General features: G+C 44.1%; 1 protein-coding gene across 3 annotated transcripts in view; it reads right to left on the bottom strand.

Annotated features, from left to right (window-relative positions):
• Positions 1-14,524: 14,524 nt before the first annotated feature.
• Positions 14,525-16,348, bottom strand: part of SLC15A2 (solute carrier family 15 member 2) — a 53,826-nt gene continuing 52,002 nt past the window's right edge. For all 3 annotated transcript variants that reach the window (XM_062578546.1, XM_062578547.1, XM_062578545.1), the window contains 2 exons: positions 15,641-15,745; positions 14,525-14,705 (listed from right to left, as the gene is read on the bottom strand). In XM_062578546.1, the coding sequence (XP_062434530.1) occupies positions 14,529-14,705; positions 15,641-15,745 (282 nt within the window). In that variant the 3' untranslated portion in view covers positions 14,525-14,528. The remainder of the gene's footprint in view (positions 14,706-15,640; positions 15,746-16,348) is intronic.

A 16,348-nucleotide genomic window follows, 5' to 3' on the forward strand; every position in this document is an offset into this window, starting at 1 on the left:
CTGACTGCTCCAGCGTCAAAGCTAGAAACCAGGGTAAAGGCAAAGACTAGACCTCTGCTTATCTGAAACCAGAATACTATTCTCTCCTTTTTGTTACATGTGTTAATTGTTGCTTTTTCTAACAGCACCTCCCCACATGTTCCCCACAAGGCAGGGAGCCCCCTTTCCTTGTCACCATTCCCCAGAGAATAGTGAGACAAACTTCCAGTTAGTCAGAAACATCTGATCCAGATAAATTCTTGGATCAAATCCACATCATTCCCTTTTATTTTCCTATTCATCTGGTCTTCTCAAAATCTGTTCAGGAGCAATTAGAGCCTGTCAGCTAAAAGCTGATGCAACTTTTATTTAATTAGCCCAGTAGCCAATAAAGATCCCATTCATCAACATTTTGTGTAAAGTGTGGTTCGGGGAGGGGGATTTGTCATTTCTTTCCCACATCCAGATGGCTGCATAGCATCCATCAGTGATCTGATCACACGCATGGACACACGTGTATGTCTGAGAAGGACCAGCCAGCTGGGATACATCTGTCCAGAAAGCACTTACAGGAGAAAACAGTGCAAGTCTGCTCCAGATGCTCTGCTAGTAAGTCTCATTAGTAACTCAGTCGCCCAACCACAGCCAACGCAAGAAGCAAATGATCCCATTGGGAATAACAACTTTGAAGGGCTTTTTCTCCTCTGACCCATTTGCTGCCCTTCATAGCAATAGGATTGCTGGGAAAGGACAGAGATGTTTAAGGAGGCCCAAATGCCAGGGGGGTGAATTAGGAGGATGCCTGATGACATACCAGGTGGCACCTGGTGTCTGCTGCCTTTGCCCAGGAAGGGTAACAGCCTCCTCTCCCTGTGCTGCCACGCTCTGAGAATAACATCAGAGATAATACAGCAGGAGGGGGAAAATCAGTACCTAGAGTTGCTGCATCCTAGCAAAATTTCAGGATATTCAGCATGTCAGAGAAAGCTTTAGGGACTGTGCCCTCTTGGCCTGAAAGCTTCTCCCAGTACTGATTGTCAGGGAACATACACACATCTCAACCTTCTCCCGTGCCAGTCTGGGGGAGGCAGGACAGGTTTGGGATAGGCTTTTCCCAAAGGTGTGACAGGGTGGCCCAGGAGAGTAAACAGACACATGTGGCACAAATGTAAACCTGTACCCATATGGGTTCCATGCTGGCCCTCCTCAGTTACCAGCAGGAGGTTTTGCTGGCTCAGACCTGCAGGACTGGTCCCTGCAGGAATTGCTTGCCAACCTTGTTTGCAGCCCCGCTGCTATAATTCACTGAACTAAAAAAAAAAAAAAAAAAAAAGAAATCAATTACTGCAGGACATTTCCTAGATTAGAAATATGAGAGATGGTACTTCCATAATTAATGATTACAAGAAAGCAGCTTAATAGTTTGGTTCCCTGTGACTGGTTCGATTTCTAATATATGGCAGTTGTTGGTCTAAGCAAAGAAGGTAATTGGAGACTGCTCATCCTTGGCATGTCTAGATGGTAGCCACACTTTACAAACTTGCACTTAAAGCCATTATTTTTTAAAGCCGTAACTTCCAACAGCAGGAGAGGGCTGCAAATGTAACCACATTGATAGCCATATTCAACCTGCAAGAGGCTTAGGGGCCCAAATAAAGAGCAGTTTCTCTTTGCTGCAGGTTGCCGTGGTCAGCAAATACCCCCATGACATTTGCAGAGAAGATGCCCCCATTCAGCTTTCCAGCCCCAGCTGTGAGGACAGAGGACCTGCAAATCCCTCCTCAGAGCCCTGAGCTACCCAGCTCCTCCGTAATTGTTAACGGGAACATTATTGCTGCATATTACTGTGATTGATGCCAGCTCAATCAACTGGAAAAGTGTTAAGCCTTAAAAAGAAGTGAGATGAAGGCTAAAATACCAGGCTAAAATGTCCATATAATAGGATTATTCCAGAATTGAAAACATATGTGCAGACATGCTGAAACACACAGCTGTGCCCTCCTCCCCACTGCTCCGCACCAGCCACTGTTATTTCTAAAGGAAGTGAGTAACGAGTGTTTATACTGCAAATGTGAATGTGCAATTAAGAGAGAGCACATATGAACTGCACTCCATGCGAGCTCTGCAGTTTTACTGCTTATCAAATGAAAAGTAATAAAGAAACACTCTCTCTATTAACATATTATTTCAAGCCAAACTGTGGTACTTACCTGTTTTTCTTCTGCTGCAACAAGAGTTGTCTACTTTGGCTTTTTTTGCTGAAGACCAATGTGAAACACTAGAGTCAGAGTTACCAACTTCAGTCATTTTTGCTGTTGTGAAGTTTGGTATTTCAAAACTCCTGGGGGCTCTTAAGGAGAGCCTCAGGTTTTGTTACATTAAAACAAAATATTTTGCCCAGATGAATCATGGAGGAATGGATGTTTGACATCCAGCCTCCAAAGTCAAAAGGCAAATACAAAAATACCCCTCAAACATGTTATCTTTCAATCACTTGTGATTTTCAAACTCTGTGCCTTTAGGGGACCCAATTCACAGATTTGCTGCTAACAAAAGGTGATTTTACTCAATAGTTCAAGACAAAAAATACTGAGAACAAATTCACTTCTAATCTCCAAAGTTTGGCTCATACACCAGTGAATTCCTGTGTTGTGCATGCAAAGTCCATGGCCACAAACTGCAGCGCAGAAATGGCCCACTGCCTAATGTGCTCCAGATGGGGTGTTTCCCTGGGATCTTACCCTGGAGCTGTGCTTTCCTCCAGAAGATGCCCCTATCTCCACAATATCTCCCCCACCATTTGATCAACTTCTGTTGAAACAACAGTAGATGCCTCAGGCCTTCCCATGGGGCGTAGCACCACCCTTGTTCCACCTGCAGCAGCCTTCAGAGGGCTCCTCTGGAGCTGTTCTCCTGAAGTCTGTGCACCAGACACAGCATTCCTCAGGAAGATATACGCATTTCACCCTTTCCATCCTCATCCCCTTTAGCCAGCGCTCAGACCTGGAGCAGGTGGGGAGGAACTGCTGCGGAGCATGGATGTGTTTTACCTGTCCCAGGAACTGTGCTGAATGTTTCCAAGTGCCAGCTCCAGGGCTTTACATTGGATCAAACCCACCATGTCCTTCTAGACCTCTTTTTTCCACAGAGGCTCAGGGTGGTCTCCTTGTTCCCATGCATATGCTCAGAGGACTGCTCTCAAGAAACATTTACAATCTGAGCAGATCTGGCAAGTTTGAGGTTGAGAGAGAAAAATGACATCTTTTCCCAGCAGTTAATGTTAAGCTTCTATATATAAAATGACTACATAAAACAAGAAATGAATAACAGGACTAAGCACTTTACCAGGCAAATCCTATTTCTACTTAGCAGAATTGGAAGGAATAAGGCTAAAACAGTTGCTTCAAGGATAGGATTTAATTCTAAGTTCTAGTCAATGCTAGTTCCCTTACTGCACTTGCATTGCATAAAGCTACTAGCAAAAAATTGTCTTAAACAAGATAATCGTTAATCCTGACTCCAGCTGTCAAGAAGATTGAGACTGCACCCAACAAGGGAACAAGGAAAACTTGTTAATTTGTTTGTTAAATATTTGCTATGTGTCTTATCAATAATACATAATAAGAAAAACTTGGCCCTCCAGACCCAATGCACAATGCGAAGGCTTTGCTGCATCACACCTAAACTACTATCAATAACACATTTATTATTACAATGGATGAAAAACAAGCTTCCTGGCTGAAAAATAGGATCAATTTGAGCTTAAGCTAGCTATCTGGATGCACTCTAAATGTTGTAATTAAAATGTAGCATGAACGTTTCTTTAAAAAATGCAAGAGAATAGCCCTGCTACAACTAGCATATGTCATCCAGCTCTGATTCAGTAACCTAAAAGTAGATAAAAACCCAGGCAAAACTGTACATGTTCAGGTAGACTTTTCTCAACTTTAGGGCTTGATTCAGAGCCTTTCCCCACTGGGTCAGGATCTAGCCCCAGGCTTGAGGATTTGACGCACGCAGCCATCTTAGACTGCACTGAGTACCCCTTTCAGGTTAGGATTTGATTAGAGTCCAGCATAGGTATCCAGCCCAAATTTATCTTGCTGCGATAAAGATAACTTTATTTTACAGGAGAAAAAGGCAAACAACTGCAGAAAGAGAAGACCTTTGTATGAGGGGAACAAGGTTTCATTCCCAGAGCAGGCACCTTGGGGACAAAAATGGTCAGTGACATCCCCCTCCACCTGCTATCAGACACACAACAGGAGACAAACCTGCAGGAGACAAATGTGACTCTCACCTCCTCCTGCAGTTAGAGGGACTCAGACACGTCCTGGGGGCTTGCCTGGTACCCTTCAGAATTTTTGTTCTGTTAAAGAAGTGACTGGAGAGTAACCCAAATCTTCTGGTAGTTCTCTAAATAATTGCACCCTCTTACGTCTTTTAATCATAAGCCCCATGAGACCCATAATACAACACCTGCAATCCAAATTGGCCTATCAGCTCAGTTTATCAAAGGGACCTAACTTAATCTCAGTCTTTGATGAAGACAGGAGCTGTCAAAGTCTGCCCTAATGATTTGCTAAGTTTACTTTGCTTGCAGATCCGTGGCATGAAGGGCACTTGGATTCCAAGCACAGCATTGATAATGGAAAGCCATGACGAGGAAGACAAAATTGTCAAGAGCTTGACAGTCTGAACCAAAAGAAAGCACAGGAGGAGCCTGGAACAACAGAAGAAATTGAAGATGCAAAATAAACCCCGTGATGGGTGTCACCACTAATAACATCATGAGATTGGCCAAACAAATGAAGAGGTAAAAGCTTACTCAGAGAGAATAATCAACTACCATGAAAGGCCCACACAGGAAGGCACCAGCACCAATCAGTCCAAGCCAGGAAGTGCAAAGCCAATGGGTGAGAGCAAAGTGCTGGGCAAGCACACTGCTGCTCTGACCTGGCGAGGTCCCTTCCCTGGCAGAGCTGGACAGACCATGAGGTAGGTGTGAGAGTAAGCCTTTACATGGAAAAGCACCTGTTCTTCCTCTGACAAGCTGAAAAGGGTCTTTTATGTATTCAATACTTTTAGAGATGAGCACTTCTGTTTTAGGTGCAGCTTTTAAAACCACTGGGATGACTTCTCCACTCCTCTTCAGCCTGGTGCGTCAGTGGGCTCTGGGAGCTGCATCACAGTGACACCAGAGAAGAAAAGATGAGCAGACAGAAGCAAAAAAACAAGGGAAGTAGCCAAAATTCTTGGCTTCAAGGGATGCTCAACAACAAATGGTACTAGGACTAAAGAGAGCAAAGATTAGGTCTTGTATGGAAAATCTCAAATCCTAACCTTCTCCAGAACAGTGAGGGTTGACAAAAGACTGGAGCAGCGTTTCACTCCTTAGCTGTAAGCAACGGAGGTAAGCACAATAAAAACTTACAGAAAAAAACATTACTAAACAAAAATAGCTGGTGCTGAAGCACTTGATGGCTTTTAATAGTTTTCAGCTCAATCAGGTTTTAATTGTTCCAGCAAACAGAAGAAGGAACTAGGAACCTGCACTACAGAAGCTTCAGGAGTGCTGCAGGCTGTGAGAAATGAAACACAAGCACGTGGTTTTAACCAGCATGTACAAAAGGCTAGTGAAAAAAAGAGCCAAACTGGTCCTCAAGTAGGGGCACAAAGGGCTATACCAGCATCATTTGCTCAGGGGGATTTTTCACAGGACCACAAAGTTACAAAAGAAGATGGACAGACCATCTGCCTGCAGACAGACACGGCCACTTCTTTATTTAATATAGAGAGTTCAGGTGCTCAAGACAATCTTTGGTGGGGGGCAGGGGGAACAGTGATATTAGCTCCAAAAGACCAGAAGAAAAGCCCCAGCCAGCAAACAGCAAAGGATGAAATGCAAATATCAGGACAGTTAATGCCTGTAAAGGGACTGGCTGGACCATTTGGGTATATAACAAAAGCAGCCACCTACAATAATGTCAAGCAGAAGAAAACGCCCATTATTAGCTTTAAAACACGACAAAACCTTTGTCTTGTAAGGAATTTGCTCTTAAGAGGAGCAGACAATCTAAATTTGAGGCGAGCTTTCAGGGAAGCACTACAGAGAGGGCAGAGGGGTGCGGAAGAGCCCCAGACTCCCTGGAAGAAGCTCTGCTTCCCGGGGGAAAATCTAGAATAACAGGCAGCTGTGATAGAGAAAGGGGAAAGAAAGGCAAGATAAATACACTCTATGGAAAGAGGGAACTGTCCTCTGTTTGCTCCACAGATTTTGGACAGTATAAAGTGAGTGTCAGGAGCAAAGATCGCTCTGACATGCTAGGAAAGGCACACAGCTGGGCTGGCATAGAGCCAGGACCCACAACATTATGAGAAGGTATCTGTGCAACTAAGCATCCACCTGCTTCTGCCAAGCTCAGGGCTCAACAGGAGCCGGGGCCCGGATGCATTGTCTCATGCAGAGGCGAGACACTCTGACTGACAGCATCTTGCCTTTCTGAAAGGCACCAGAGCCTGGCACCTGCTGAATCCCTACTGGCCTGTTTTACCTCTAATTTGGGCAGGAAAAGTCCATATTGGCACAGCATCCATAAAAGGTTCCTGTCTTTGGTAAGGATATAAGCATTAATGTCTGCGTGGACAGTGTTTTGATGGAGAGGAAAAAGAGAGAAAGAACACAAAGGCTCTGAGTAGATTTGGGAAGAGTCAGAGCTGGAAGATAAAACAAACAAAATTCATTTCTACTCAGTAAGATCTCCCTTGCTGGAGATGACAGCAAGGTCTGGGAGACACCAATAAACCAAAGACCTGGTTACCAGGGATGGGCAACTAGATAAGGAAAGATCAGAAAGAGTACTGACACAAGGGAGTGGCACAGATGGCGGTCTCACATCCCACAGCAAGTAACTGCCCACTCAGGCTTAAAGCCTGCTGTTTGTCTCCAAGCTGAGTCAAGAACCGAGCCCTGGCAGTACAGTCCACGAGAGCAGTGGCATTGACTGTCAAAAATGGAGAAGCTGGCACCAGTTCACCAGCTTGCCGCATCCATGCTGCTGGGAGGACCATAGCTGCATGCATAGCCCATGAGCCACTCACTCACCAAGTGCTGACGCTGCAGTGATTGCATCCTGAATGGTTTTGTTCCTCTTTTTCAAAAGAGGAAGACTCACAAATTAACTAGGAGACAAGGCTGGACTCCAGAGACAACCACCAGAGTTTCAAGCAAAAGTAGGTGGGCTGGAAACAACAACTTGACTACAAATACTGTAAAAAGTAAGGGCAGACAAAAGCAGGCTGAGATCACCAAGGGCTACAAGGGTGGCCACAGCCAGCACAAATGCTCCTTTGGGGCCTGGGAACAGCACTGCTTAGGTCCAGCGCAGTCTGGATGCAGTTTTACATGGCTCAGTATGGCACCTTTGGGGACCAGGCACTACACAGGCTGGAGGGACACACTGGAGACTCTGGATTAAGCCACCAACTCTGAATCAACTGGCTGCACTGCAAGCAGAAGATATGTAGAGGCGTAAGAGGCCACAGCAAGCAGCCAGAGCCAAGGCTACGCAGGACACCTGCCTCATTACCACTTCAATATTTCCATCTGTGTGATTTCTGCAGGGGTGAGAAGTTAGTGTGTTTGGAAGGGACATGGGCAGCATTACACAGGATGGCCCCCAAAAGACATGCTGTCACTAGCAGCAGAAAGGCTGCAGGATGGGAGGAACAAAAACATGTTGGCAAAGTCACCAGGGAGAAGCCTGAGTGACTTCTGAAGAGCACAGAGCAGCATGTGAGATGGAGGGGGCTGATCACTACAGAGGGGGAGGCTTGGAGCTAACTTGGGAGTCTGTGATGAGAAGAAAACCAAGCTGCAGCTTGGGAAGGATCCATGTCTTCCACAAGTGACTTTAGCTTCTTTTTACTCACTTTTTTTTTTTCTTACACACATGGATAGATTGAATAGGACAGGCCAAACAGTCTAAACAACATATGCAGTGACAAAAAAAAAAAAAAAAAAGAGAGAAAACTAAAAAGCGATGTTTGCTTGATACTTGCATCTTCAGCTTGGTTGCCAGTTGCTACACTGCTGGATTCCAACTTCAGCTCCCCATTGCTCCAACTGAATTGTTACATATTGGTTAAGTTTTTACTTTCTGTAAGCATATTAAAATTTTAATTAAGCATTAAAATAGTGTTTTAGTATTTTTTGAGAGTTTTGCTGTTTATCTTGTTCATTATAAGTCTCTCAGGTGCTACATTTTAGACTAAATTTAGATCAATACTGGCAGAGCTCTGCAGGACAGCTGCTGAAATCTGTTCATTAAAAAGGAAGAGATCAGGGCTGGTCAACAGCCAGTGGGAGCCTACATATGGCTGCTCTGTATCCTGAGAATCTTCTGATCTACAGATACTAAGGTGGGTTAAATCTTCCAGTAAAAGAAGATCTTCTATAACACAGCAGAAAGACCTCGAGGAGATACAGCAGCTGCTAAATCCAAAGCTCTCTAGGAGACAACTTGTTTGGTCCCTATTTGACCGCCTGAGGTGACAAGGAAAGAGGAATTTTAAGCAGTACAATTATTTTCTTTCATGAAATTTCTGTAATGCAGTGCCAACCTTTCTCAAGGCAAAATTTTAATAGCATCCCCTGGTTCTGTCCTTCTGGGAAGCAATTTGCAAAAAATAAATGAGGGCCCATACTTTACAAAGCACCTGGGCTGCTCCCCACAAGGAAGCAATATTACAGTTAGTACTTAGCCAGCCTCACTGAGAATTTTGCTTTTTCCTATATTGCTGGGGAAATCCAAGGGCCTCATAGTATCTACATGTATATGATGGGTTTATCTCAGATGTTAACATGAAGCTATCAATACGAAAAACACTGGCCAGAACTATCAACATCTAGAACCAGAAATATCTCTTAAGCACTGTTATTCAAATCACATCACAATAACAAATGTAGTGCTAACAAAATATACAGCTTAGTACCATCCAAAACTCGGCAGCTGTGGTACTTGCCATGGAGCCAAACTTCCAGGTTTAAGCCGTTATTATCAGAAAACGTTTCTTGTGGCTAGGGAAAGAAACTTAACACAGATAGGAGTAGAGAAGACTATTCCTCTTCATGGGGCCCTGGCTAAAACTGCCTGCTGATCCTCCCCTTGTCTGTAGTACTCCCTCCTGTGCTACCCCCATCTGTAATACACTTTCAACTGTTTTTTCTTTCCCTTGGGGAAGCCAAGGTGATGGCTGCCATGAGTTGTGGGGACATCTCCAGGAGCACACCTTCCTCCTACAGTCACTGTTGACTCTTTATTGCATGTCTGTATGTTGATCTTCCAACACTCTGGAATGTCTGTTTAGATCATGGGTAACCCTGACTATCATCACATGTTACAGAGTTTTTCTGAAAGGTCTGAAGCCCTCCACTATTTAATCATCTGAACATGCTAGTTCTCCCACTTCATCTTCTTTTCAATTAAGCTGATGCAATAAATCGCACCAGAAATTATGTATGAAATAAACCAGAGGGCTATGCTGCCATTCAGAGGGACCTCAACAGGCTGGAGAGATGGGCAGAGAGGAACCTCAGAAAGTTCAACAAAGGGAAGCACAAAATCCTTCAGGGAGGAATAACCCCATGCACCAGTACAAGCTGGGGCATACCTGCTGGAAAGCAGCTCTGTGAAGAAGGACCTGGAGGTCCTGGTGGACTGCATGATGACCATGAGCTAGCAGTGTGCCCTTGTGGCCAAGAAGACCAATAGTATCCTGGGTTGCATTAGGAAGAATGTCACCAGCAGGTCTAGGAATGTGATCCTCCTCCTCTACTCAGCCCTGGTGAGGCCAAATCTGGAGTACCGTGCCCAGTTCTGGGATCCACAATGTAAGAGAGACATGGAGCTACTGCAGCAAGTCCTGCAGAGGGCTACTAAAATGATTAAGGGACTGGAGCATCTCTCTTATGAGGAAAAGTTGAGAGAGCTGGGACTGTTTAGCCTGGATAAGAGAAGGCTGAGGGGGGGGGGAAATCTTATCAATGTGTATAAGAAATTCAAGGGAGGGTGTACAGAGGATGGAGCCAGACTCTCTTCAGTGGTGCCCAGCAATAGCACAAGAGGCAACGGGCACAAACTGAAACTCAAGAAGTTCTATATGAACACGAGAACAAACTTCTTTACTCTGATAGTAAGCACTGGAACAGGTTACTCGGAGAGGTTGTGGAGATATTCAAAAGCCATCTGGATAAAATCCTTGGAAACATGCTCTAGGTGACTCTGCTTAAGCAGGAATGTTGGACTAGATGATTTGCAGAGGTCCCTTCCAATCTCAACCCTTCTGTGATTCTGCAAATTTCAGCTGCCTTGCAGAGGACTGGTCATTGAAAAATTAGGAAAGTCTTGGATATACAGTCATTTTTGCTCTCAACGTCCAGCCACCTCTTAGTCTCCTCATTTAACGCCTTAGACCAAAGCAGGGGCCAGTGAAATCTTTTCCTTCCACTCCTTCGCTTTTTGCTTTCTCAATAAAACTCATGCCTTGGTCACTGCTCAGGAAATCTGTGTCTTCCCCCAGTGCAAGCACTGTTCCAAGTGATCTCCCCTAGCTCTAGTCTGGGCTTCAGAGGGGAAATGAGTCCCCGTGCCTGGCGATGCTGCTGCCCCCCAGCCAGCACTAACAGCATGTCCCAGCTGGGTCTGAGCCAGTTCCCATCGTCCTCCTGGGGCCGTTTTCCCCCTGACCGCACACGGCCACCTCACTGCACAGACCACCTTGCAGAGAGGTTCAGCCAAACCTCCAGCTGCCCCGAGCTGACAACGACAGCAAAGATAGAGATACTATAGCTAACAAGCAGATTCAGTCTATGGAAGAAAACACTTTTTTACGTGGTCCAAATATTGGTGACATTTCTTTTTGCTTAAAAAAAAATACTCAACTTCTGGAATGATGTGAAAGGAAAGGGAAGAAAAAATTACCTCTAAGTTATCAGAATGACTTAATAAATCCAAAGCCAGGAAGTTATTTTGCTGAGTTTGAAATCTCATTCTTAAGCTTATCTCATGCAAAGCTGGAAATAACACTGCTGCATTTACAATCTACTAAGGGAAAAAGATGTGTTGAACAACAGTTAGTGCAACCAAAGGGAATTTTGCTTCACAAGAAACTTCATCAGAATGCATCCTTCAAAAAAGTAGATTAATACCCTCATATATTCACTTCCACAATGAAGTCAACCCCCTGCAGTCTCCATGAAGAGATTTTCTGCAGCAATGTGCCTATAGATCTCCATTAAGCTCATTGTGGACCTTAGCTGGAGATTATAATTTCTATAGGTCAGCCTCCATAGCAGTTGGTGTAAGCTTTCCCTAATCTGCTTCAGGGCAGACTCTGACAACAGCTGATGCTCCCTCCAGCAACAGGCTAAACTGGACAGACAGCAGCCTGCTATTTCTCTATAGAGGTTCACATAGCTATCACTGTTTTGGCTTCCTCTCTATTTGCACATCAAGAAATTAAGAAGGGATTGTTCTAAAATTGGATTTCAGAGCTGTACAAGGCCCTGCATCTAAGCTAACTGCATAGAAGAAAAACCCAGAGACCTCAGTATTCCACAGAATCAAGTCCTAAATCATTGACCCTTTTATGAGTGCACTTGGAAGGGATGAACGTGCTCCAAGGCTGGTATGGTGGCTACAAAATGGGAAAAATTATATGCTTAATGCCTGATTTCACAAACCAACCTTCCCCAGCTACAACAGGGGAAGCTCCCAGCTGTTTGTCAGCTTGCTCGGTGGAAATCCTTCCAGACTGCTAGTGCATTTCAATTAAATAGGTCCAGTTAGCAAAACTTTATGATGGCAGCTGAAATGACAAGCATGATCATATAAGCAACTGATCCAAGTTGCAGATCAGGGGAGGGGAGGAGCTTCCAACAGGTGATGATGAGCAGGAAGTAATTGTGTCACAGCTGGAAGAGAAATGGGAACAGACCCTTACACTCCCTCAGGCAAGCAATTCCACTGAAGGGCTGCAGGATCAGCCCCTGGCCTCACATTAGCACTTCATTTATAGCAATGCCTTCCTGTTCATAAACTTCCCTTCCCAACTGTGAACTGCAATTTTTCTCCCTCCAGCATCATGGTGATGGTTTGGAACATGGAAATGTTTGGAAAGGGACAACTTGGCATCAGGAGTCTTAAAAAGCAGATTCAGATGACATCCTAAATGTATCTTTTATGAGTTTGGAATGATTCCTTTAAATTAAACTCTGGCATGTGACAGCTTCTGGTAATGCCGCCAGTAAGGAAATAAAACATTAAAAAAGAGAGAGGCTTTTGAGTACATGTAGTCAAAGGATTGCTTCCTATGGATACCTTGCTTTCCCTCATGCCACTCCAAGCTGTGATGCACCAAAATGCTTCTTAAGGAAAGAGCTTCAATAATTTTCAATTGTCTCTTCACCACATATGCCCTCAAACCCCAACCAACTTCCAAATTCAAGGCTTATAAAAAAATTAAATGCTCCAATAATTTTAAATTGTGTCTGCTCAGTGCTATTGGAGCTTGTCTGTTCCTTCATTTGGGGGATTTTTGTTTTGTTTGCAGGAGGGGGGAAATGCTTTTTATTAGTGGTTCAAATTGGAAGCAGTCTCTGAGCTTATTTGCAGTGTATCATAAAACAGGATTAGGAAACAACAGTGCCTGGAGGAGAAAGAACCCACACAAAGGAAGATGGCAAAAGAATAATATCAGGAAGGAAGCAGAGGGAATAGTCTTCACTTGGCTTCTGAAGAACAGGTCAAATGACCTAATACATGGCTTTCAGTGCCCTTCATTCCCCACTGAGTCACAGGATTCATCTGCCCAATCCAGCTACCAACACTTAATGTGGTTCAGCTGATGTAGAGCCATCTATTAAGTGTGTGTGTGTGTACGCAAACTTGCAGCCTGTTATCATTTATCCAAGACCACAATCCCCTTCTGGGGCAAGAGCGAGATGCTACCTCAGAGCAGGTAGGAGTTTACACAGAACTACTGTTGCAGGTTCATGAGCATTTAGGAAAGGAAGCAAAAGCTTTTGATGCACTGAGTCTTTGAGTTACAAGCCAAAAAGAGGGATTTTCTCAGCCTTATTTCAGAAGGCTCCCTCCTGCATGGCAGCATGTTAAAGCACCAGACAGATCAAGCTAAGCATATTCCTCAGCACTGTCCTGAATAGGGAGAGAATTAAGCATGTGCTTCAATGATCTCCTGTATCACAACATCACCAGCCACATACGACCAGTGCCATATTTGAAGAGAAAAGCATCATTAAAATATGCTCACAGCGAACCTGCAGATCCTTCTATCAACCCTTTTATAAGCTAGGCTACACTTGTTACAGCTGTGGCCTTGGAGTGACAGAGGAAGGCTAGGACTCTCTCAGGAGTTTTACCGGATCAGCAATGGTTGAATTACTTTTGTGCAGAACAAGAAATCACAGCTTTGCGCAAGTGAGAAAAATCAGACAGTTGTATCACAATTCTGCTAAAATAAGTATAACCAAAGTTTGGTAGAGAGGCACAAAAGAGGAGAAAAAAAAAATCTCTTATGCCATGGTCTCCTGTAGACTGAAAAAGATGATAAAGTGCATCCTTGTTTAACTCACTGCAGGATGCCTGGAATTTTATAGAAACTGCTGCAATGTGTCTCCCAGTGGGGAACAACTGAAGCGTAAGATGAGAAAACAGCCATATTCTAACTTGCAGTAGCAGACACTAAAAGGCAGTGCTCAATAAAGGCTTAATATACAGGAAGATGCCAAATAACTGGCTGATTTCAGAAACAAGTGTAAACCAATTCTCTAATTGTGTCTAATCAAAAAGTACCATCAGTCTCTAAAGACACTGAAGAAAAAATGTGGATCAGAGATAAATGACAGCACGTGTACCTTGCCAGTAGTGTTTAGGCAATATTCTACCCTGCAGCATTTAACTGTTATTACATCTGGACCTGGAGGTGAAAGTCATAAATCAGGACCATTCACAACATGCAATAATGGGGTGAAATAATCATAAAGATGCATGATGAAATTTTGTGACTGTGTAAGGCTTCCAGTCCTTGACTATCATATGAAAAGTCTTCTGTGTAACTTCTATTCTTCCTTAATCCCTATATTGTTTTTTTTTCTTAAATTCCATCCTCTTCTCCCACCATCTCCCCTTTTTGCTACCATAGGGCATGCCCTACACCCTTCTTCCCTGCTGCCCTAAATACACGTTTAAAACAAAATCATAGAAAATTATTCCCTGCTTAGAAAGATGAACAGGTTTTAAATTACACTATATTTACTTTAAGTGCTTTTAATACTAGAGAAGCTTTCCCAGGGAGTTTTGCTCTAATTTCAGGATCCCTATTGCTTTTAAAGATGGCTATTTTGTCCCATTTAGACAGTGGCTACATTTTGAGTAATAAAGACTAATGCAATAAAATAACTCCAACCCCATCCCTTTCTTTCTCTCACCCATCTATCAAGTTAAAAAAAAATCCCAGCCCATAATGTGTTAGAGCTTTGTTTTTTGAGTAACAAGACTAATCACGTTTCCTCTGCTTGGGGTCTCTCTCTTCTCTTCCTTTTCTTGCAGGTCCTCTGGATCCACACTGACATAGAAATATCCCATGATGGAGAAAATAACGCACACAGCAAAGAGGAGAACAGTGAATAAGACAAATTCAGCCCACTAGGAAAGAAAAAAGAACAACTGGTCAGGGTACTTCAAATTCCTAGGCCAAAGGAATTCTCTGCATTTCCAAGTGTTTTTTTTAAAGAAGTGGAGGAAAATTTATTTTTCTACTTCCAAGATTGCTCACAGGATAGAAACTTTCCCATCATGCTTTCTGGTAAACTCATGTAATTGAAATGAATTACAAATATGCGTGCCATACCTTGAAACAAATGAGTCAGATCAGGCTAGTTTCATTAAAGTTTTTCTTACAAATCTGCCCTGACTGGACCATACCTGCCTGAGCCTTTTGCAGCAGTAGGAAGTATACAAGACATCCCTGGGACATGTTAGATCTTAACCAGAAACCAGCCACAGTTCATACCTTCATGCCATCGCTCCAGAAGTCTGAAACTCTGGATCAAACACCATCTGCACCATAACTCCCTGACACAAATCCTCACTTCCCAGGAATGCCATAGGCAGCTGACTCCTAAGGAGTCTCAGAGCCACACATCCGTGGTGACTGACCAGCCACGGGGCTAGCTGGATGAAGGCAAGCTGCTTTCTATAACCAACTGCACCATGTGGCTTGCATCATGTGCAAGCTCCAGGCCCTCCTACCTGGAGCTGAGCCCTAGCAAACCAAGACATCTAGCAAACCTAGCAAAACAAGACATCTGTGGCAGGTCACAGTATGGCTTATTGCCACTGGGCAGTTTGCAGAGGACTGTTGCTCCAGGGTTGAATTAAGGCAGAGGGAAACACTGCTGATCAGGAAATAGAGTCGAGGCTGGGGGGCAGCTTGGGGCAGGATGTCATCACTTTGTGTTGGAGCCTGGAGCTTTTATAGAGAAGTGAGCCAGATGCAGGCTTGCTGCACCTCTACAACACAGATATCTGAAGCACTGTCCAGGACCTGTTTTAAAGCATCACTCCTGTTCAAGCCATACCTGTGCCATTGGTGCAGCCTGGGCAATAACGAGCACAAACGCATTCCCAAATGCCACCGTGAGCAGCCAGCCTGCCTGGAGCACTGACTTCATGCTGGCTGGAGACTGAAAAGAGAAAGGCCTGGTCAGTGGGTATCACATTGTGCCCTTCTGTCCTGGTTCACCTGCAGCTTTTCATTGCAAGGTCCTGCTAGGTAGAGGCATCCCTTGTCTCAGCCTAAGGGGAGCTGGTGGAATTTCTTTTGCACTGTACCTGCTCTGTGATTAATCCCTACAGCTGGGCACAAGCAGCTTTCAAATTAAATCCCCTAGGAGGACATATGAAGGAGGAGAAGATGCTGTTGTTGTAGAGCTGGTCCTAACCATTTCCAAACCTGCATCATTCAAAATTCTAGGATCAGGAAGCCTATGGACCCACACAACAAGCCCTGCATCTCAGAGGCAGGTGCCCTGCAGCTGCACACCTTGGGAGAAGAGACTGGATCTTGATGTTAAGCTTCCAGCCAATAACAAGTTTTCTGCAATGCACAACAGGCCATTTCACTGATGAATTGCCCTCTTTAATAAAGATCTGTACTTTACTCCAAGGATAAATTTGAGTAGCTTCAGCTTCTTTACCCTGTAATGTCTCAGTCTTCTCTTCTCATAAACCTTCTCCCCAGACAGCCTAATATACCATAAACAGATTATCCTTCACACCCTCATTAT

Source organism: Rhea pennata, chromosome 6, assembly GCF_028389875.1.
Source record: "Rhea pennata isolate bPtePen1 chromosome 6, bPtePen1.pri, whole genome shotgun sequence".
Lineage (NCBI taxonomy): Eukaryota > Metazoa > Chordata > Aves > Rheiformes > Rheidae > Rhea > Rhea pennata.